Source organism: Simochromis diagramma, unplaced genomic scaffold, assembly GCF_900408965.1.
Source record: "Simochromis diagramma unplaced genomic scaffold, fSimDia1.1 OVJJ01000293.1, whole genome shotgun sequence".
NCBI lineage: Eukaryota > Metazoa > Chordata > Actinopteri > Cichliformes > Cichlidae > Simochromis > Simochromis diagramma.
This window is the reverse complement of record NW_024386801.1, coordinates 19,852,561-19,876,348: the sequence shown is the minus strand read 5'-3', so window position 1 is coordinate 19,876,348 and position 23,788 is coordinate 19,852,561. Positions and strand designations below refer to the sequence as shown.

The 23,788-nt window shown below is 39.1% G+C and overlaps 1 protein-coding gene across 4 annotated transcripts in view; it reads right to left on the bottom strand.

Moving 5' to 3' along the window:
• Positions 1 to 23,788, bottom strand: part of LOC120730200 (pleckstrin homology domain-containing family A member 7-like) — a 134,920-nt gene that overhangs the window by 20,604 nt on the left and 90,528 nt on the right. For all 4 annotated transcript variants that reach the window (XM_040026413.1, XM_040026414.1, XM_040026416.1 and 1 more), the window contains exons 6-11: positions 19,478 to 19,582; positions 17,979 to 18,051; positions 15,001 to 15,101; positions 4,187 to 4,368; positions 2,414 to 2,950; positions 692 to 1,247 (exon numbers count right to left, since the gene is read on the bottom strand). In XM_040026413.1, the coding sequence (XP_039882347.1) occupies positions 692 to 1,247; positions 2,414 to 2,950; positions 4,187 to 4,368; positions 15,001 to 15,101; positions 17,979 to 18,051; positions 19,478 to 19,582 (1,554 nt within the window). The remainder of the gene's footprint in view (positions 1 to 691; positions 1,248 to 2,413; positions 2,951 to 4,186; positions 4,369 to 15,000; positions 15,102 to 17,978; positions 18,052 to 19,477; positions 19,583 to 23,788) is intronic.

The following is a 23,788-nucleotide window of genomic DNA, read 5'->3' as shown; positions in this document are numbered from 1 at the left end:
CACACTGCCATAAAAGCCTGATTGCGGAGTCCTGCAAAAATGGCTGCTGTTCTGGAAGGTTCTCTTCTCCACAGAGCAACACTGGAGCTTTGCAGAGTGACCATCAGGTTCTTCTTTATTTCACTGTCTAAGCTTTTCTGCCTTGATCGTTCAGACTGGCCATGCTGGTAGTACAATACTGGTAGTTCCAGACTTCTTCCAATTACAGACGATGGAGGCCTCTGTGCTCATTGAGCCTTCAATGCTGCAGAAATGTTTCAGTAATGTTCCCCAGATCTGTGCTTCGATACAATCCTGTCTCAGATGTCTACAGACAATTCTTTGGACTCCATGGGCTGGTTTGTGGTCTGACATTAACTGTTAAGTATTGCACCTTATATTGTTTTCCTAATCATGTCCAATCAACTGAATTTATCACAGGTGGACTCCAGTCAAGTTGTAGAAACATCTGACTGATGATCAGTCGAAACAAAACGCACCTGAGCTTATGTTTGAGTGTCATGGCAAAATTTTTTTTACAAGAATATCAAGCAAACTTTAGGGTATTGTATGTAGAAAATAATTTAATTCATTTTTGGAATAAGGCATGACAATCTGGACAATCTGCACTGTAAACATGAAAGCTGAAACCTAAAAACTATAACAACACTGAAGCACTATAACAAACAGTATGGCAGCTGGGTTATCTTACCTTAAACAGCTGAGATTTGGTCCTGCGAGGGGAAACAGTGAAGGGGATGTTCAACACGGATATATCACTCACAGGCTTGACTGTCACCCGCTCAGCCGGCGTGTGTGGCCTCCGTGCGGGGGACAGGGTTCGGCTGATGCCAGGAGGAGGGCCTGGTGGAGGTATGTCTGCTGATGATGGTGGTACTGAGACACAGCGAGGAGAGCCCTCTGACCTAGGTGCTGAAGAGGAGGGAGGCACAGTAGATGGTGGGCGGGGGCCAAATGGATACTCTGGGGCCGGGGTGTAAAGCGGTGCGGTAGGGCTGCCGTGACGGTACTGGTGGCGCTGCTGCCACTCATACAGTTGCCAGACAGTGTTGGACGCCGGGCCCCCCTGATCTGGGGTCAGGCGAAAGTGACTCAGGCGGTCCTGGGCATACTTGTACTCGCCGAGTCGGCCAGGTGGGGGACTTTGGCGAGGAGTTTTTGGCAGGGTTTGGTAGGCGTCGATGGAGGTGTACTTGTGTTGTGTTGGTGGTGTGCGACGAGGGAGGGTGTTCTCTCTGGATGGGGCACTGTTAAGTAGAAACAGCAAGAAAACATTAGGCTACTTCTAAGGGCAAAAAGGCAACATTGACACATCATTAGCACTTAATTTGATATAAACTTATACTTTATTCGTTACTCCTGAGGTTCGTCATTTGAAGGCACAGTGTGAGTTTTATCTCCTATGCAGATGCCAGACAACTATACATACAGAAGTAAATGTTACTGGCACACTGCCTCCTTACACCTGAGCTGTATATCTGTAAAGTTTGGCCAATACTGTAAAAACCTTGGGGTGACTTTTAACAACCACTTCAGGTCAAACAAGCTTGTTGTTTTAGTTGTCCAGTCTTATTTTATGCAGATTAGGAGACGTAAGATCAGCTCGATTTCATCTAAAACAATTGTAAAGATGGTCATACATGGTTCTATCTCCTCTTTGTTAGATTATTGCAATTTATTCTACATGTTTAAGCTACAAAGACTACACCAACTTATAGCTGTTCCAAAATGTAGCCAGACTTCTTACTAAACCAAAAAAAGAGAACATGTCACTCCAGTTTTAGTTTCTCTTCATTGGTTACCCATTAATTTTAGAATTAAGGTTTTAATTATGAGAATTTAGTGTTGATTTTTATGGTTCGCTCTGGGCTCACACCAAAGTACATTTCAGATCTTCCGACACCATACGCTCCTGGTCATAGCCTTAAGCCCTTACCTAAAGCTCTGCTGCCCATCACACAACCTTGGCTGAGCACCAAGGGTAATCAGGCTTTTTCGATCAGGGCACCCACTCTTTGGAACAATCTGAGGAGACTGTTTCAAGGGGAGCTCACTATCGTCTTTTAAATCCCTCTTAAAGACATATTCTTCATAAGCAGGCTTTTTCTGTGCCTCCACTTTCACCTTCATAGCTGTTTTATCATCTTCTCCTAGTGATAATTTTTAATGTACTTTAATTTTTCATATCTGTTGCTAAATCACCTGTTTTTTTTGTTTGTTTTTTTTAAATTGGCTTTATCTCTCACTTTTATCTCCTTGTGCTGCCAGCATTCTGATACCTTATAAAGTTTCACTTCTTTATCTGTTCTTAAATTTTTTATGTTGTTTGTTTCCCATCTTGTTCTGTGAAGCACTTTGTAACTTTGTTTGAAAAGAAAAAAAAAAACAATTTTTGTATATTGCAATGACCTACCCTTTGTACTCAGCCTTCTGTACTTTGACCCACTGCTCCACCTGCTCAAGGGTACTTCTCCTCTGAGCGTGCTTTTGTGTGTTATTAGCAGGTGGCTCTGGGGCCTTTTGATACGTCCCTGCTGCGATGCCGTTGGGTTCCAGTATGGGGCTGGGTGTGGAGACCAGGCCATTTCTTGTGCAAATGCTGGAGGGCAAAGTCGAAGCAGCTCGTGACGGAGCACGGGATGGCACCCTGGACACAGGCGCTGAAGCCGAAATGTGATCTGGCTGTGGTACGGCAGAGGGTGCGGGATTAGATGGGAGGGAAGTGTGCGTGTCCATTTCTAGGCCAGTGCTTCCTATGGGGGGATCCAACATGATGGTGGCAGGAGAGTCTTTGTGAAAGCTGCAACGTTCCTCTGCGTCACGGTTTATGGGCTCCAGGAGAACCTCATGAATCATCTGTCTTGTTGTCTCAGAATCGAAAGTCTTGGTCTTGTGGTGGCTTACATGGTTTGTCTGTGGGACAGCCTGCTGCGACAACTTATCAGCTGGTCTGTGGAGAGTGGAGATGGCAAAAATCAATGAATTCTGTCGTTTTACACTCTTATACCCTTAACAATGTAATTAACAATATCTGTAATTCGGATAGCAGTTTTGTTCCTCAGGCTTTTCGAAGGATTGCAGTGGCTCCTCCTCAATAACAACCAAGTCTGTTTCATTTCATTTCACGGACACCCTGTACACGTTATAAGCCAGAGTTCTAGCATTTTAATCTTCTTTTCTGTTGTAGTGAACTCAATTTGTACTAGATGGTGACTACCACATGAAAGGGAAACTTTTCCTCAGCATCCTTAGCTTTATGAGCAGGCAAAGACCAAAGAAGTCACAAAGCAAACAGATGACACTCAAAGCCTGGTAACCATATCTCTATTTCAACCACATCAATGAAATCCCATGTAAAAAAAAGCACTCAGCCAGAAGAAATAGGCCAGTCTCTGGCACACCAAGTCATAGTTAGTTTAGTTTTAAAGAGGTGTTCAGACAAGCCCAGGTGATACTGTCCCCGTCAATGGCTCACATCTAAACATATCAGAATGAATTAGCACTACAGTGAGTGGTTTCTCCTCATTACTGTGGACTGTGCTAAATATAGTGTTGCTAGCTGTGCATTCCATCCATTTGCAATGAAAATAATTTTTTTGCATACTGCAGATGAAAGCCTTTAAAAAGTACTTTAAGCATGCAGTCCCAGTACTTTTAGTTTAGCTTCTAAAAACACTGGAAATGGGTGAAAAAGAGGTTAAAGAAATTCCCATCTGGAAGCTGTCTTCAGCTACGTTTCCCTTCCGTTATTCACAAACAACTAGTGTAGTCTTGTGGGACTGCCCCCAAAGTAAAAAAACAAGATAATGAAAATAAAGAGGTGCCAGCAGCGGGTATCTGAGGTTGCTTGTGAATGATGGACTTATTTGATCTCTGCCCCTCGTAAACATATTAATAATTCATGAAGGAAGCTGCTGTTTGTTAAAAAAAAAAAAGCACCCACATCAGCAATCAGAATGTATTTTTTGAATGATACTAATATTACAAACAAATTCATCATATTTTGGAGAAGCAGGAGTGGAGCAGGACATTTTTTAAAATTATTCTGTGAATCTTTAAGTATGATAAAAGACAACACAGTGCAAAAACAGTCTCAAATTGCGAATGACAACATTCCTATTTAAACTATAGGACTGTATTCATCTGGGAAAAGAAAAAAAATGAGATGAATAATGTTAATAATGACCTGATCATTGCATCGCTGTGGTTCTGCATCAGCGTGGCCTGGTTCATGGCCCTAAGCCAGGTGTTCATGTCTTCTTGGGTGTCAGCACTGAAGTAATAGGTTCGCATCCCAGTGTGCTCCGCCTGCGAGCCAATCACAGAGGTCTGCTTGTAAATGTACGAGCGCATACCAGTGTGGCTAGCCTGTAGGAAGAGAAAGGAGGCTGGGTCAAGTAGTGGTCAGAGAGGCACAGACATTACTTGAGAGACAGAGCGCCAGATGGGTTTCAAGTCCGAGAGACAGGGGGATATCATGCTGTCCAACAAGAGAAACAACATCAAGGGCAACATAAGCACTGACCAGTACAGAAAGAGCGAATGAAGGAAATCACACAGCAGAAATACAGAGACAATAATGCCAGCCAGTTACAACCCACAAAGGCACAACCTTCAAGCAATGAGAGGAAAGATACTGTGCTATGATGGAAGACAAAAAAAACAAAAAGTTAGTGTCAGGGCAAAGATCCCTAACCCCAAATTTTCTTCATGAACCTGTCCCCATTTGAACCTTTATTTTTTCTTCCTACTTCCTTTTCCACAACAGTAAAAATACAACAGCTTTTATAAGGTGCTTGACAAGACAGGTCCATAAATCACAGTGTTCTGCAAAGAAAAAGCAGTTGTCTACTGAGTTATTATATTTAGCACTGACAAATTTAAAATGAATATATCTTTATATACCTTTAAAATTTAAAAGGATATTAGTTCACATTCACTTAATTATTAGATTAGATTAATGTAGCTTCAGTCTAAAGACCAAACAGTGAAGTCTGCAGCTGTTCAAATGTAGGTGAGCATTTAACAGCTAGAGAGTTTGATATTTCTCTCAAAAATTACACAGGACAGAAATAGAACCAAAGGTGAATGAATAATTGGACTCTTTAAAAAAAAAAAAAAAAAAAAAAAAAAAAGCAGCTAAAAGCACAGCTGTAAGCATGAGTGCTGCTCCGTGCCTCAACCTACACTATAGTAACTCCAAACTTGGTGATATCTCAGCTTGTTCCACTTCCCCAAATAGCCCTAAAATCATTTAATGCATCTCTAAATAATTTGTCTGCAGATATCGCCTACATTTCCCCTTTACTGCGCCCTAGAAAACACATGCAGAATAGTTATGTTCAGCAGGTCTTTCTGTTTGTGTAGGAGGAGACAGCAGTAATACCAGCACTACCACAGTAAGTGCATAAAAGGGAGGCTTTTTTTTTTTTAGTCAAAGTAAAAATGATTTTTTTTTCTTTACTCAAAAATCAACATGTTCTTGGCTGCACTGCACTGAGGTCTACTGAGAATACCATCAGAATGGAAGTTAGCATCTCTGCCTCTCCTGCCAAATCCCAAAGTTTTGCTGAACTATGAAACCCAAGGAAAGACTAGAGATGCTTAAGCCAAGTACTGTTTGATAATTCATCTATAATACACACTCAGAGGATATTTTTGCTAAATAACTAAACATTATGTCACTGATACTGTAATTTGCCAGCAATCGTCAGCAATGGGATAATATAGCATCAAAGAAGCAGACCGGCCTTAAATTCAATGAACAGTGTATCAGTAAGGCAGTTTTTAATTAAAGAAGTCTAAGTGTTTAGTATGCTCAATAAAGATCTCCGTGTAAATGTGGGGTTATTAGAGCTCCTTTTAAGTGAGCTGCACTCCATTGAGCACAGCTCTATAAATGTCCTACTTTTCCCTTTCCTTCCTTTTTTCCTTCCTGCAGTGTTTCAGTAGTTGGGACTGGAAGACAAATGAGAGCACCCACTCAACAACAGATGCATTTTAATTTAAAGTAATTAGCCAGTCCTCCCTGTCCCAATCCACTGTCTGAATAATGAAGGCAGGATAGAGCAGTGTGTACGGTGTGTTGTTGTGGGATCCACAGAATTTCTCAGAGATTTTCTCACTCTGTTTATAATGTGATAAAATGAATGTAATTCTTGCATTCTTGTATTACAGCGTGACAGTCGGGAACACACAAAGCATCGCTCCCACGCCGGCTGTTTAATGTACACACTTAACACGCTCATGAATAAAACAGACTGTCAGTCCTGCTGTTATATCCCTGTTAATATAAACTCTAAATAAACCCTGGCAAACAGAGGCACACATGCACACACACAACATGTGAACTCACCTCCCCTCTGCACTGCAGCTTAAACAAGCTCATTTCGGCGGCTGCAGCGAAGCACGACAAAAATAACTTGGAATATAATTCTAGTCACTATGCTAAAGTGTGGGCTTGACCCTCATGCTGCTACATATTTGAAGATCGGGGAGGTAACCGCATTCCTCACCTGGTGCACACAGGAATCAATAACCTGGCAGCTAAGCAAACACTTTCATGAGCTTTAGGCACATGGAAACAAGGGAGGGGTATGGATGGGCTACGCATTGAGGAAACCTTATTTGGACTGTATGGAGGTGAGAGGCTGATAATACCCTCATCATGAAGGTTACAGATTATGGTTGCTGAGCTAATACATATTATCCTTTGACATATGGGATGATCAATTAAGTAAAACATGTGATAGATGATTTTGTGGGTGACTTTTTCTCATTGTGACAAGGACTAAAAAAAAAAGTACTATTTTCCGCACTATAAGGCACACTTAAAATCCTTTAATTAATCCTTTAAAAATCCACTGTGCACGTTATAATTCGGTGCACCTTATGTATGAATTCTGGTTGTGCTTACTGACCTCGAACAGATTTTATGTTGTACACGGCACTCAAAAGTCTGTCAAAAATGCTTTAGTATGACTTTGGCAAGCTATGAAGCCGCACTGCTTGATGGATTGTCGGAGCAGTAAGGCTACCGTAGTCAGGAGCCTCGCGGAGTAATCCGGTTTCAAATTCCGTTTCAGGTCCCTAAGTCAAACGAACACTGCGGCATCACTGAGAGTTAAAAACTGTCTAAATTCTTTCATCTTTAATAAAATGATCAGTGTTGCTGCTCTACCAGGTGTAACAATTAAGTTTAACATCCAGGCATCCATGAAAACAGGATTTATTAAATTTAACCGAGTTAGAAGTTAGCAGGAAGTTAGCGCACTAGTTTCCACCTAAACATGATATAGCATGTTCTGACTGAGAGATTTCTGAAAAGATTAAAACGTACAGCTCTGCTATCACTTCCAACATAAATGAAGACAGAAAACTAAACAGCAGTGACATTTGTAGGGTTACTGAAGTTTGGCTAGCTGGTATATAATGATGTGATACGTGATCGCTAGCGACACAGCTATGTTAGCATAACATAAACTGAAGCTGGAGGATGAACGCTAACTTTTTTCCACTCAATAAAAGTTAACGTGAGGGTACCCGATGGTTAGGGACAAATGCAATCGCATGGCAGGATGCTGTAAATGGACCAAACTTCAGTCAGGAGAACAGCTGAGATAATCCATCCACGATACGAGGTTATTAATTAAAGTACTGCAACAACATTGGAACAGAGCAGCTGCAAGAGAATTCAACATTAATGAATCAATGGTACGGAAGTGGAGGAAGCAAGAAGAATGAGTTGAGTAACGTTTGACTTATCTGACTGTTTTGTTTCGCTTAATGCGCCTTATAATCTGGTGTGCCTTATGGTCCAAAAAATACTATGATTTCCCCAGACTGGATCATCTAGGACAGCTATCCTGTCCTATCATAACAAGACTCAAAAGTCTCAAAAAGCTGAAATAAAAAATAATATTATCCGTTACTCTTTGAATGGTAATGTTTTTGTATGTCACTGACATTTCTGAGACCAAATAGTATATCAACGAATGGAAAAATAATCAGATTAACCAATAAAGAAACCCTAGCTCATCTTTAGTAATCTCCTTGTAACTAGTACAAACATCTCAGACCATAGTGTAAAACAGTAAACTGTATAAAACAATCTAAATGTGCTATATCCAAGCATTTGCATTCAGTACAGCTGATCTATATGTAAAGAAACAATTAAAAGATGCAGACTACAAAAAGAATCCTGCCAGCCTTTCACCACAGGTCACATCATTCATTTAAAATGTGCCATCAAAAATTTTCATGTCTCTACTCATTAAAAAATAAAAAGCACACCAGATTGAAAATATTTTTCTTTTAAGGTCATTGTGTGTCTCTTCACAGCTTCTAGTGCTCCAACTATTTTTAGATTGCTCCTTGGAAGTGTGGCTGTGACCACTTGAACTCATGAATCCGAAATGGCTGCTAGATTTCCTCTATTCAACAAAAGGGGTGGAGAGGCTCATGGTGCCAACTATGGAGAGTAACTATATAGTGTATTGGTTCAGCCAAAAGGATTTTGCCTTTTCAGTATGACGGGACACTTGGTTTGATGATTTGTACTGAACCTTCATATTCCTCAGGGCATTACAGTAACTACACACGACTCAACAAAGAAGTGGTGGAAGGTGGGAGAAAAAAAAAGGAGCATGCTTCTGTTCACACTTCTACCCTGGCCTCTGGATCTTACCTTAGCAGGGCCTCAGGTCCGACTACATTTGATATTCTTGGCATAAAAGTAAAAGTCCCTTTAACACAGAAGTCAATGTTTTCTCTCTGCATAAGGTTCCTGTCCAAGGTGAAACTGCAAATGTGTATCTGCAAGTGGTCTAAACAAAACTTTAACAAAGTGATCCAAACTTAGCAGGAGTCCTGGAAGTGGCCCAGACAAATTTTAATCAAGCAATGTTTTTGCTTTTATCAAGCTTTTTATAACATTTCAAATTATGTTTGCTTGTATTGAAGATGACTTTGCACTTGTTTGCTGCGGTGTTTGGTTAGAAAAATATGTACGTTTGCCATGACGTTACCCAGAAGAAAACCACAGATGTAAACTGTGAAGGGCTCAGCTGGCCTTTCACTGTCAGGACTGGAGATGTGTTAAGGCATTTCAGGGGCCAGGAAACAGTCAGGGAAACTACTTAACAACTACTCATCATAAATGTGAACTCTAGATATGTCCAAAGAACATGGTAAATATCTTGATGAAAGCAACACAGCATCCTCAGGAAGCAGCTGTCAAAACACGCCTGTTCACTCACCGTCAGCACTCTGACAGATGGCCTCTTACAGCTACAATGGGACAGGCTGCTTGATGAGAGAGAGGGGACTGTGCTACTAGTCAGATGTTTAGCCACGTGCAGGAATGCAGAGAGCACAGATGCAGACCAGAGGTTTAGGCACACATTTGTATGGCAGTATGTTGGAGAAAGCAAATTCAGACTCTAACATAAATGATAGAAACTAAAAAGGTTTAATTTTGTGGATCCTCTGCGCACAACTTCTACCTGACCGTATACATTTAAAAGGAGAGAGAACTCCCGTCTCAAATTTTTCCTCATTTATTGATATATCAGTACTGATGACAAATAATGACACAATGCAACGCACATCACCAGCAGTCTAAATTAACACTGGGAGTCTCTGGCTTTAACGGGAATGCTGAGTGGGTCATTCAGCACTGAGAGCATGACCGATACGCCTACACACCGAGTTCATACACAGCTCAGCCTCTTTTTCTCTCTGTTGTTTGTGTCTGTGTGAGAGTTGGTTTCAGTTTAGGGTGTTTCTGGCAATTTGTTTCCTTCACTATGTTGTTCAATTGTGCTTTATTAATTTTTTAAAAAATTAAATAAATAAAGCACCATTTTCTCACTACTTGTTTCTGCTTCCAATTCACAGCCACCAATAGCTGCTATCACTTCCTTCCTCTCCATATCTTATCAATTCCTTTCCTCTCTTTATTATAGTTTCCAGTTTGAAACATTTCCTATCCCTTCCTGTTTTCTCTCTCCTTCAGCTTGAAAATATCACTTACCACTTACACTAACATAAGCTTACAATAGTGCCTGCCCCATTCCTGTGGACAGCCCCCACAAAAAAACAAAAAAAAAACCAACCCAAAAGCACGCACACATGCACTCTCTCTTTGTCTCTCTCTGGCACTATTTAGAGAGTCATTGTGCTCATAAAGATAAGCCTCAGCATCAGCCAGAGCACCACAAAGCTCCTGATAAGGCACATTCTGCAAAACTTGCTACAGCAGAAATTGAATCTACACAAAAAAAAAATCCAAATGAAAAAACAAGAACTTGTGGTGGCTCAGAAATGTCACTGTTTCTGCAAGCAACGTGCCAAATTATTACATTATTCTTTACTTTAAAGATTCCCTAAACAGCAGCTGTTTTAAAGAGAAGAGAGAAAAAAATGTAACGTTTAGGTGACTGAGGGGTTACATAAACTGCATCTAAAGCAAGAGATTTCTTGCAGCTTTTTAAAATGACTTTTTCCGCTCTTTCTCACTGGAACAGCAACTTGAGGTGACATGACTTCCAAATAAAGCTTTTCTCCTTGCCATCAAAAAAGATTGCATGCTGGTACAGTCGATGTAACAGATGGGGCAGAAAGCAAGAAGGGCGCAAAGATGAATGATAAGCTCAAAACCAGATAAGGCAAATACAAAGATTCACACTGCGATAAGAAGTAGGTGAAAGTGAAACAGGAAAAACAACAGAGGGGAATTTAAATAAGAGAACACTGATGGAAAAAAAATGAAAAAGACACAACAACTTCAGCCAAAAGAAGATGTTACTACCAAGACATGCATCAGAAATCAAAAGAATATACAAGGTTGCTGTATATTCTGTCCAGTCTGAATCAAAAGGCCACACCAAAGGCAGACAACATGGATATATAAGGCTTACATCTGGCAAAGTGAGAGAACATGAGAGCATAGAGTACCTATTTATGGGAGGACTGTCACTGGATGGTGCGACACTCTCAGGGCGGGAGGGAAGTCCCAGTCAGGCAGCCAGCCAATGGGAACAAGAGAGGGAAGAGCATTCAGTGAATAGGGGAAGGAGGGGAAAGTAGGGTGGGAACTTGTCGTGGGAACCCGAAGGCACAATTTGTGCAGTCCCAATGGGTATACGTTGATTTAGTAGTCAGCACCGTAGTAGTTCAAAAACTGTAGTCCAAATCAAATACCCACCATTATCTAGCACAGGAAGGTAGCGGTCTTCTTTTTGCTTTAAAGTTGTTGTTTTGATGTTGTGATGCATGCAGTGTTTAATGAAGTGGGGCACTCTGCATATGACCGCACATACTGACAGTGGTGCTAAAGACCAACTTATTACCAGGTTGAGTATCAGTGCTTCGGTTTAACCTCATCAGCATCCAGAACAAGTTATGTGCATAGCTCAATGTTTTCAAAAGGGTGAATAACTGTATATACGCCAGAGTGACGTCACACTGTACCTGGGGTGCACTTCCACATCACTGCATCAAGGAACTATTGGAAATCATCACTAGAATATTATAAGCCAATTTAAGGTTGCTGAAAACATCATGAATAAATAAAAAAGCAGGAGAACTTCACCGCTTCCTTTAGGGTTTCCAGATCATGGTAAAAATATTTCATCTGTGAGCCAAACTGATAAGGGAGTTTTAAGACCAATATCAGGACAGATATTTGGTGTTTAAAAGGACGACATATAAGCCAATATTTTTGTTCATTTTAGACAGTAAGTTGTAAGTAAGTAGTATCAAGTAATATTTTATTTCAAGGCAACCAGAAAATAATCACGAGAAAGCATCGAACCACAAACTTAACACATTTTCATGTAAATCCATATTAGCTACCTATCTTAATTGTTTCTGGTGATTAAGAACCCTGCAATGTACTTTATATGCTTTTTGTTTTTGCTCACTACTGACTTCTTGGTTTTAAATATATTATTATTGATTATTATTTAACTATATAATTATTACTCTGTACCTTTCACTGTTTGACAGGCAAAGTGTGAAATGGTTACGGTATCACTGATGTCAACAGACACACAAGAGCCTGTTTTATTAAAAATATTCACTTTGGCATCTAAAATCTAGGTTTGCTGAAATAACTGTCACGGGGAAGCAAATTATATGTTCCACAGTATCCTAAATTCTGATAATAACGTCAGAATGAGCAACGGTGCATTACAATTAGCAAGTGTCCCTGAGAAACTGTTTTTTCACACCTTATGGCATGTCTAAAAAAATTTAAATTGCAGAGAAACAAAATGACTAAATGGCTCCTGATATGTATTTTTAACATCTATCTCATGCACTGATTCAGTTTGTCAAGAAAATATTGTAAAGACGGAGAAAAAGTTACAGTAAAATGTGGTTTTACTGGGTTTATCCCCCCACTACAGCACCTGTTGGTTAAGGTGAAACAGGTATGTTTGGATTCCTCCAAAACGACCCAAACGACTGACTACAGTGAATGCCTTCGGATAAATAACAGGCGACTTGTTCTGCCCACTGCCTACTGGACGGGCAGTGGAGCACTTTGTCTTACATCTGTTTGGGCTCTTCTATCACAAGGACAAATGCAGAAAATCTTTCCTCAGTGTATTATATTTAGGTTTGGATCTACTGAACTCTTCTCTTGTTTCCATTTTCTGTTTTTATTGATTTTTTTTTGTGTAACCTTTTACATTTTGGGACTATTTGGTTTTGTGATATTGTATTTATTTTTATCAGGCTATGTTGTTTTTGATGTTTTTAAGCTGCAGTGCTATAGTAAATTCCAGTACAGTAAACTTTTGGGATAAAGTATTGTAAACATCTTTTTTATTCATCTAGTCTGTCTGAGTTTTAGCATGTGCAATGCAATCATACGTTTTATGAATCTATTCGTTAAATAAAAAATAAAACAAAAATGTTGATTCAAACTTTGCAGTCTTGTTTCCGAGTTCATCTCCATGCGCGCCTAACGCTGCTTCCAGAAATGCCATTTTTAGATTGTTCCTGGGATGTCCTGCTCTGAACATCTGAGCTTGAAAATCTGCAATGTAGGCTCCTCTACTTTGTCAGAATGAAATTTAACTTCAACTTTATCTGGAGAAAGAGGGCACAGGTGCAGGGAGCCAAATCTGGCAAACGATGCAGGTGGTCAGCAAAGACTGTGTTGAAAAAGCCAACAAACTCACATGGTTTTAGGCACTGCTGTGAAACAGCGCACAACAGTGTGTGGCATCATTTCAGCAGCAAACATCCTCCCTCGGTCTTTGCAGAGCTCGGCACTGACAGTCTGACCCTAGGGGATAAATTCATGGTGCGCAACCTCTTGAATGTGCGAGAAAGCAAAACGTCTGCGCTTATGCACAGCCTCTGGGCTTGGACACTGTGGTGCTTTCCAGAGAAAACCTCCTGTTTGGTCTCCAACTCTTTTCAACTGCAATGGTCCTTCATTTGAGCTGCATCTGTTTCATTCATTTGACAGAGAAAATTATGTTTGATCTCCACACAAGTTCAAGATCATCGTGTAAAAAAAGCCAAAATAAAACAAAAAAACCTTCAGAGTATCTTCATACTGCAGCCAAACCGGAAGAGATGCAGATTTACTGAAAGAGGAAAGACGAAATCTGCTAAATTTAAATCATGCATGATTTATTTAATTTTATTTATTATTTTTTATTTATTTATTTAATTTTTTTTTTTTTTTTTTTGGGGGGGGGGGGGTAAATTACATTTAGTAGGATTCTATCCAGCTGTCAATTCAACTAGAAGGTGCTTAACTTCAGTCCAGTTTACAAATTATAAAATGGACCATTAGCCACCTCAATGACTATATTTCAATGCATAAAGACTAAAAAATCTCGCTAAAGAACAATTTATGGATCTTTTGCTAATCTCTGGTCACAGGAATGTGTCTTTAACAGACAAGAAAACATGTTCCTTCCCAGAATAAACCAAAAGTTCAATTAACCATGTTCACAAAAAGCAAATAAAAACCCTGTGCATATACTGTGTCTTCTTGCAAATGTGCAAAGAAATCCCTCCTGCAGTATAGGACAGTGCGTGCTGTACAGCAATCCAGCCTCTTAATTTTACACATGTTGGGTTTGACTCAGAAACTTGTGCCTTGGGGAACAGAAAAGCTTCATGCCATTCCAGACATGCTTGTCTGTCTCAATAAAGACAGACAATCAGTGGTAATAGACATTACTACAACAGCTGGTAAGTGCTGCACAATGAAGCCGAGTAGTGGCTTCACTAGCAGGTTATTACTGTAGGAAGATAACAGTCTGTGAAAGAGACAGAATTGTATTTCATTTTCATTTCATTTCAATTTGAGAAGGTCATGATTTAAAATCTAATAAACATTTTAACTGTACACAAATTTAAACTCTGACTTTCTGTTTTCAACCCAAAGACGTGTTACTGCTATGAAGTTTACAATCAGACAAAAAAAAACAGTGTCTGCACACATAGATCACAAACATATGAATAAATATGTTTATAAAGTTATGTTGTATGTTTTCATACAGCAGGTGTTACACAGGCCTGCAGTAAAGCAGTTTTTGTGTTGTTATTTCAAACTGCTCTCGGTGATGATATAGACCACTTCTTGGAAAGTGCTTTAAATAGCAGGGGTTGTTTTATCTCAAGTGGCTCCTGTGGGAATAAAACCCATTATCTATGTCTTCTAAAGCTGGAATACTTTATACATGATGCCTCTTTCAATTTGTGGCCATGTTTAACACTGTCACGGCAGAGCTGAAAAAATATTACAGTCTAATAAATTTCTCTTCCCGACACACCTTAAATTTTAATGTTCAGATGGTTCTGGTGGTTTAATTGGCTAACAGGACATCAGTATATGAGAAACGCCCAGAGGGAATCATTCCAAGTTTTGTTTTTAACCAAGAACCAAGAAAAAGTGCAACTATAAGACAGAAAAAAGATAAACAGCAATTAAAATCGGATAAATACTCTGTATAACAAAAAGAGGCGTACCTTAAAGGCATACTTGCGGTTGATGTGATCCTCGAGTCCCACTGGTGAAATGACATAGCTGGGCAGAGGAATACTGCCCAGGACTGACTCCTCTCTGCTGTCTGGAGATAGAGCGAGAAAGAGAGAGAGAAGAACGAGAGAGGGGAGGTCAGCGGGGTAAGGTGGAGGGGGAAAAAAAGACAGGCAAGAGATATAGAGGAAAGGAAGGAGCGACAGAATAAATATCACTCATCAGCCCACTAATTTCCTCACTGCCAGCCACCAGTATCACAACACTGACAAACACGCACTCGTATGACATCACTCATACCGCAGTGTATGCCAAACAGTAAATGACCACTCTGGTATGCCAGTGTCACAGAGTTAAAGCTCCTCTGCTCCAGCTGGCAGCCGCCTGTCCTCAGCCTCTGCCCCGTCCAGTTTACACGTTGAGATCACAGTCAGCACATGCACATGCACACACACACACACAGATCTGTCCTTTGTAAGAACCATCACTGATGCAATACAGTCTTCGACTTTTACCCTTCAAAGAAAAAAAAAAGTCTCCAAAAACACTTCGTAGTGTTTTATAAACAAAAATTCATCACATATTTGTTTTCCACTGAATATTGTAATAGCATGCTAGAATGTGTATGGTAAGGACAGTGTCTCCATGTGCGACGATTACCACATCGTAAAATTTAGCAATAGCATGAAAATGTGTGCGTGTGCATGCAGCACCTGCGTATGTGGGCGGTTTGGCTGAGAGGTGATAAGACGGCGCTGTAGCTAAAGGAGTAATTGGTTAAAAATAATTCAAGGACCTTTGAAGGGGACATTCCCTAAATGGTGGGCAAGATAGTGGGGTCTTTTTTATCTGCTCTGCCACGTCTGTCTCACACACTTTGCGGGGTATGACATACAGTGTACAGCCCCTTGAGGCAAATTTGAGTTGCGATATTGGGCTTTAAAAATAAAACTGACTTGACTGAAAACAGACCTCAGAAGACATATGAGGGGAAAAAAGAGGAAGAAACAAAGGGGCCTCGTTCATCAATGATCCCTGCACACAGTCAGTCATTTGTGAAAACAGTGCGTACAAATATTATCTTGTGTGTGAGTGTGCATAAATTTCGAAGCTCTCAGCACCATGCGTGTGTAGATTGCTCCCATGAAGGACTACTTACAAAATGCAAACGCAGCTCACACAATAAAACTGCTGGAAACGCAAAAGCACAATACCAACTAAATAATCATCTCTAATCTGAGAACTTTATTGGAGAGCACATTTTTAGTGACAGCAAAGCCCTCCAGAGACCGATGTGCAATCACTAGATTCAATTTGCTGCAGCCAGTCTTTCATCCCAAGTGCCATCAGCTTACTCCAATATTAAAGAAGGACAAAGGCCATGCAGGTGCAAACATAAGACTTACTGATTCTGGATTTTCTGCGCTCTCAGATGGGTCTGAATAAAATTGTGCATTTCAGTCTAGTAAGAGTTGTTCATAGGTTGTTCCCACAAATACCACTATTTTCTTTTCTTTTCATGTAAGCAGCAACAAGTCTATTAAAGTAAAGTCGGCTTCCATAGATGGGTAAGGGTTAAAAATACTGAGAAGTTTTAATATTTTATTTTATTCTAATTATAATCTGAATTTCTAGAACTCAGCTTGGCATTTTCAAATTCTTGTTTTCCCATAACCATCGGATCAAAACCCAGAAAGAAAATGACAAAGAAAAGATGTGAGAATCATTTTCAGCAACTGCTAATTCATTTTTATATATGCATTTAATTGCGTAATGTTGTTTTAAGGATTCAGTATTTTCATGCAAATATAATGTTGGTATTACAAAAAACTTACTGTAAAAGCTCTGACATTTATCATCAAAACAAGAAAAGTCCTAATAAAAAACAAAGATAGCAAAGGCGTATTTGACTGTTTGGGTAGGGAAGGGAGGAGATAAGTCGTGTTGAAGAGAGAGATCAAGTGTGCTCATGTTGGGAGGAGAAACCTTTGAACTGAGCGAGAAGACAGAAAAAAGGGAAAAAACAAAAACAACAGAATTGATTTCACCCTCCTGTCGAGGTGAGCAGGCAGAGGAGCGTGTCCCAAATGTTTGGCTACAACCATGGAGATAAAAATGGTGTGGAGAGATAGATAGCGACAAGCAGGGAATGGTAGACCAATTGTGATGGTGTGTGTAATGTAGAGCATCGGTGTAAGCAGTGTGTACATGTTCATTGGTTGGAACCACATAACAGATATAGAGATTACTGCTCACCTAAAGTGAATTTCTGGCTGCTTTGTCAGCTGCAGTTTACCGAAAACTGTCATAGTCTACTTTGATCTTTGTCCTTTAACCTTTTGCATTGATTGTGGATCTTTCCATCCTCTCATAATAAACTCTCCTCACCGGAAGTGTATCATTTTATGCATTTAATTTTTCAATCAATACCAAAGAGAAACATGCAGAGTATAATACAGCCTAATGCAATGGCCATTTTCTCATCTGCATCAAGTTCTACAAAGTTTGGATGAGACACTGCGAGCTACTGAATCAAAGATAAGCTACTTCATGAAGGCTGCAGAGGCATGCCAGTTATGATGTGTGATTTCCTTTAATGATGTTTCAATTATTTTGTCTTAAAAGGAACTTTTGAGGATTAACAGATTATAACTTTTCATTTAAACTGCTCCTTCTTACACCCTGCTTGGGCTGGCTGTGTCCCAGTGTCAAAGTACATCGGTTTGGGATAGGATGGAATTTTTTGGCTTGCTCTTCTCCTTTCTTCATAAATGTCAGTTCTGGCATTATTATGCAAAACACATATTAATGTGAATAATAATTAAAAAAACAAATATAAAACAAAAAGAAATTGACTAGCAAAACGAACCTGTAGTTTATAGAGCTCTCTTGGCAAATCAAATATTATTGGCACAACAGGGCATTCAGATCCCACACTACTTTCACTTAACATTCCACAAAGACTTACCTTTGTAGTAAAACAGACAGAAATCAGCCAAGACAAACCATTTCCTCTTCCAAAGACGCATCCCAGAGCTGTCCTGAAAAAGAAAGAGAGGTAAAGAGTTTAAGTGAAGAATGCATAAATAATAAGATGAGAAGTACCACTAACTGGAGAAGATAACAAGCAAGACTAGAGAGCTCTTAAATAAGAAGAGAGAGGAGGTAATGAGAAAGGAAGGAAGAGCCTGAGAAATAAGGATGCAGAAAGGGGAAGTGAGGGACAGTAGTAAGGTGGGTACATGCAAAGGAAAAGAGAAAAGACAGAGGGGGAAGGGAGTGATCATTTGTCCTCATTCGCTGGCTCACTGAGTCTGCCATGAGTGCTTTACTGCCCATTTTGTCTTTTATGTCCTTTGGCTGAAAATAGGTCCATTTGAAGAGCTGAGCAGATACAGCAGTGGCTGAAGATGTATGATGCTACGACCATATAATACAAGCATGTGAGTGGATGAAAGGCATAAACTGCATTATGTCAGTCTGGCCATGATAGTGGACATCTGTGCATCAGTGTGTATAATTATTTATAGCAATGTGCTTATATTTATGTGCACCAAAATAGGATTCAAATTGTGTGCATTCATGCACCCCAGAGCATTTTAAAGAGTTTCTTTCTAATTAAAATATAATGTAATTGCAGTAAATAGATCGTGTGCACAGTTGCGAGTGTGCTACTGTCTGTGTGACTGTGTGGGCATGCCTCTTTGTGTGGTCATTAAAATATTGCTTCATAGTAACATCACTCACTGTTTGTCTTGTACGGAGGCCAAGAATCTCCCAGTGGGATGATGCCAACAACAGATATTTTAAGTATAACTTCAAATAAACAAGTAGTCTCTAGTAACAGGCTGTCTGTGATTAACAGCAGGTGTTCAACATTGCCAAAGCAAAGGAAATAAATCAAGAAAAATATCAAACTGGGTTACTGAAGGAAATGTTAGAGAATCATGCTGGATTAAGGGATTGCTGACTAAAAGAAAGCACAGTACCAGTAGTCTCATAAATACTTTAAAAGTATACGACAATTATTTGCTCCATAACTACTATTATCAGGCTAATTGCAACTTTTTTCAGCATGACAGTATTTCATTAAATGTCTGCAGGCTGTTTAAAGCTATATGTTTTATATATTTATAGACGTAGAAGTTAAAAGCTATATATCTATAGCTGAATTTAGATTTCAGAGAAAAAAGAAAGACATTTTATATAAAACATATTTGGTTACTTTATAATAATAATTGCCGAATAAGTGAACAAATGTATTATCTAATGTGCTAAACACCTTTTTACACTATTATGTACACTTTTCACATTTATTTTCATTTTTAAATCTTAAACTATCACAAAGTTGTCCTATTCAGGCGTAAAAAAAGCAAATCAAGCAAACCCAGTTCAAACTTTATCAACATTAGTCTTGATGTGACTGTATGTAAGTTACAATTGGTGTTTCCGTTTGAGTGTCCCAACCTGTTTGTACAGCCATCCGCGGACCACCACAGGGACGTTGGGATTCCTCTTGATGGACTGCTCTCTCTTCCCAAAGCTGTGCACCTTGCCACTGGACCGGGAGCCCTGTAAAAGACAGAAAGAATATAGAGAGATTTTATGTGACATGCGTTAAGTTAACAGTTCATCTGTATATTTTAATACAACTTCTGGAGCCTTACTGCAGATTTTTCTCTGTGTAAAACCACTTGCTGAAGGCTGACAGCCTATTTTACAGGAAGCGATAACTGCAGCAAACAGGGGTGAGTCTAAAGGGGGCCATGACCACATTAATGTAAAGGCTTTTGTAATATTTTTTCAGAGTAAATGTGGAAAAAAAAATACAATATTGTGTTAATTAAATTAACATTTAAAAATATAAGAATAAAAGCTTTTTTCATAAGCCAATAAAAATGTTCACTGGCCATTAAACTCTGAGCCACTGACCTGAGGGTTGTTATTCTGGACACTGAATTATTATTAATATTAATCAATGTTTGCAACATAACAACGTCTGTTTTCAGCAGCAGAAAAATTTGCTTCCTATTAATCTCAGAAAGCCTCCAAGATGACAGAGCAAACGTTTTTTGTTTTTTTTTACTTTGATCTTTGACTGTACTTAAATAATTTATTTCAATATGACGCGTACATAAAAGGGTTTAGTTGGCTTTTTTTTTTTTTTGGCAGATGTTGTATGCAGTTAAACCTTAAAACACTCCAATTTCTCTTTTTTTTTTTCTTTTTTTTTTTTCCCTTTGTATCACTGCTGCCAGCAGTCATGCCTCAACAGTTACAGTAAATGCTTGTTTGCCTCTTTATTACTGAGCCAAAGCCACATGAAGTGTAAGCCAGAAAGCGGTACCCTGTTGCCCATTTTGTTTAGAGAGACTAGTAGCTGCTGCCCTAAAGGGAAAAACAAGTGCAAGCCAACATACTACAAGTGTAAAACAGTGTAAAAGTGTAAAACCCTTAAATCTATATATGGTCTTTAAATGATTTGATTTATCTGCATATAGTTTAAAATGAGATCTGAAAAATATGCCACTATATATAAAAATGTCTGTAATTCTTGAAAAGTTAATACAACACTTTCAAGTGGTAAATTAATCTGCACTTGGAACTCCCTGCGTCTGTGTACAGAGGCAAAATTATAAAAACTTTGTCCTCATCCAAATAGTTATGGATCGAACTGTATTTAGGAGTTATATATACTTGGTTTGCTGGCAATGTAGAGCAATGTAAACCTTTCTACAGGGTGGGCCATTTATATGGACACACTCCAATTTCTGAAATGGAAACCAATGAGCCGTTCATTGTGAAAGACCTGTGTTTTTTTCTCTTTGGAATATGTATTATTTCTCATTAATAAAGACAAAAGTATTTTTTGACTCGATTATATGATGGAATAAACAACAGGGAAGCGTATCTACTTAAATTCTGAACAGCTTGATTAGAGCCTGTCTGACTACATTAAGGATCGGAACGTAACCAGCTTCTCTACATAAGAGAAATGAGGCCAATTTTACATCAACTAGCAAATGCACTGTTCCACCTAAGCTCTCTGGGAATAGTGCATGCTGACCTCAAACCTGGAGACACAATGGTTATGGACCGCCATCAGTCTCCCATCAAAGGACTCAAAATTGCTGCTTTCAGTCAGAGATCTGGTAGCCACTGATAGCCAGCCCTCAGTTGAATGTCAGCCGCTAAGTGTCCCCCCTCTTTCCCTTGGGACGTATCTACTTTTCACTATAAACACGCCCCTTTCACCCAAATGCAGAGTGTCACCATGAGATGGTGCTTTCTTCAAAAAAACTTTGACTTGTATAGTTAGCTATAGATGATTTTCTCTGTATTATTGTAGGGTCTTTGCCTTATAATATAAAACTCATTGAGGGCACCGTTTTGATTTGGCGCTATGAAAAAAATGAATTGAATTTCAAATTCTTTTGACAGCTTTCGTAAAGAAATAAAGAAATTATTTTTTTGCACACAAGCTTCCTCGTAGATCCCAAACCAGATGTGGAAGTTATTTTTGAGACTGATAGAACTTAATTTTTCATTTAGCCTATTGCTTGCTGGGTCTTATTTCTTCAGACCTCTGTTTAATCATTAGCATGTCCTTCAATTTTTCTTTTAGGTTGCAACTTAATATTTTGATTTATTCTTTAGATTACGTTAAAATCTTATATTGTGCAAAAGTCTTGCGCGATCCATAATTTCTCTAGATTTTACATAATAGCGCCCAGACTTTCACCCAGCTTGTTTTTTTTTTTTAAAGTGCTCTGTGGTTTTATGAAGGCGTTTCAAAGCTGCTCTTTGGACACAGACTAAGTTTAGCGGCAGACAACTTGAGTAAGGCAAGCTTGAATGTGATCATTAGCCATTACTGTTAATTTATTGGGAAAACGTAAATGGCGAGAATTACCAATAGTTTTAAGCACAGTGCCTGAGCTATGGCGTTCACGCCTACAGCAGCATTTCACTGACCTTATTAATCATCAGAAATATTCGCAACAAAGTGCCACATCCCCAATTAGGGCACATTTAAATTTAAATTTTGCATTTTATATAAGAACATTAGCAGTGCAATGAAATCATGTTTTTATGCTTTGAAGTCAGCAAGAATGCAAGCATCAATTTCTGTCTGGCTTTTTTGGTGTGCACAACCTGTACCTTATTTGATGCAAACTCATATATATATATAGTGTAGCAAGCCTGTAAATGAATGCATCTCCACGCTGCTTTACCATTACTACTGGTTTTCCTAAATGCCGCTTAGGGGCGTTACTACTCATGATTGCATCATCCAGGCGTCCTAGACGGGGGATACCAATACGATCACCCATCATTCGACAGTTGGTCAGGATTCAACCAGGGATCCATCATGGCCCTGTTGCTGATGAGGTGGCCATTTTAAGCGGCTGTATCTTAGCTGCTGCAGCTCATCGGTACCATTCATCTACTGTGCTAAATTAGCTTGGTTAATTACCTATATGACTGCACTAAAGGCACCTTGGCATATTTCTTCTCCTTAACACAACTGTGGTCAAAAAGGCAGCAAGCAAAAGCGGGACAGTTTACTGTGTTACAGTAGGTTATATTTGGAAATAGGCTGTCTGTGTCTCATCAGACCATTCAATCTTACTTATATCACTGAACAAACTTTCACCCACACTATGATTTTCTCTTTTCGGCTACCCTTCTTTTTCTGCCCTAGTTGTGATATAATTACAGCCATTATATGAGCACAGACAATTTTTCCACCAGATCTCTGTGACAGTCACTCTTGCTATGACATTTGTCTGACATTGACAAAGCCTCTTTAGACTGGCAGGCAGAAGGTTAGGCATGTGGGCTTGTAACCTGCAGGTCAATATTTCAACTGCCAGACACAGGAAAGTCTGACCTTTGAATCTGACTGACTACCATCAAAAAAAGTGAGGGAATGACTGCAAGAACACTGGGAGTATTAAAAGACTGTGTTGATGTGCATTATCTTTGTAAGGCTTAGGAAGAAAATCCAAAGATTCTTTTTAAAAATGACCAGAGTAAATTAAAGTTCCTTAAAACGAGGTAAAACCTCTGTATCCTCATTTACTTTAACCTCCTAAGACCTGAACTCTTCCATGGCATGCATTTTTAATTTCTCTTTGATATTTGGGCTGATTGGGACCCGATGAATGTAAAAACAAAGAATTACCAGATTTTTTTTTACCTTATTTTTGCTTCTAAGACAAATCAGAGCCACATATGAGGACATTCGTTTCAAATTTTGATAGAACAGTAGCAGCATAATGTCCTCGTAAGTGGATATCAGGCCCTTGTAGAGCAAAATTGAGTATTTTGGACTAAATAACCCAAAATGTGATGTCCATATATGTGGACGCCAGGTCCTAGGAGGTTAAGATGACCTTGAATATCATAACTAACTTATGCAGCTGTAATATTGCATTTTGGGTTATAATACTGGAAGGTGCAATATTAAAGTTTTTTTAAACCAAGGTTATTGCATAAATTCTTTTTAATTAATTTATGTAAATATATTACTATTAACTGTCATTCTCATTCAGAGCCAAGGAGATTTTATACCAGCTTCCACTGGGTGAAACCAGGGGCAGATTAATAAGATTTAGGTGGCCATGGCCTTTTGATGTGGACCCAGGTGACCTCCATGTTTCCACTGTGTGATTTTGTTTTTTTCTTGATTTTTGTTTTGTTTATTTACATATATTTAGTAAAGTTTTACTAACTGGAAGACATCAAGCATACCTGAAATAAACTGAAATAATA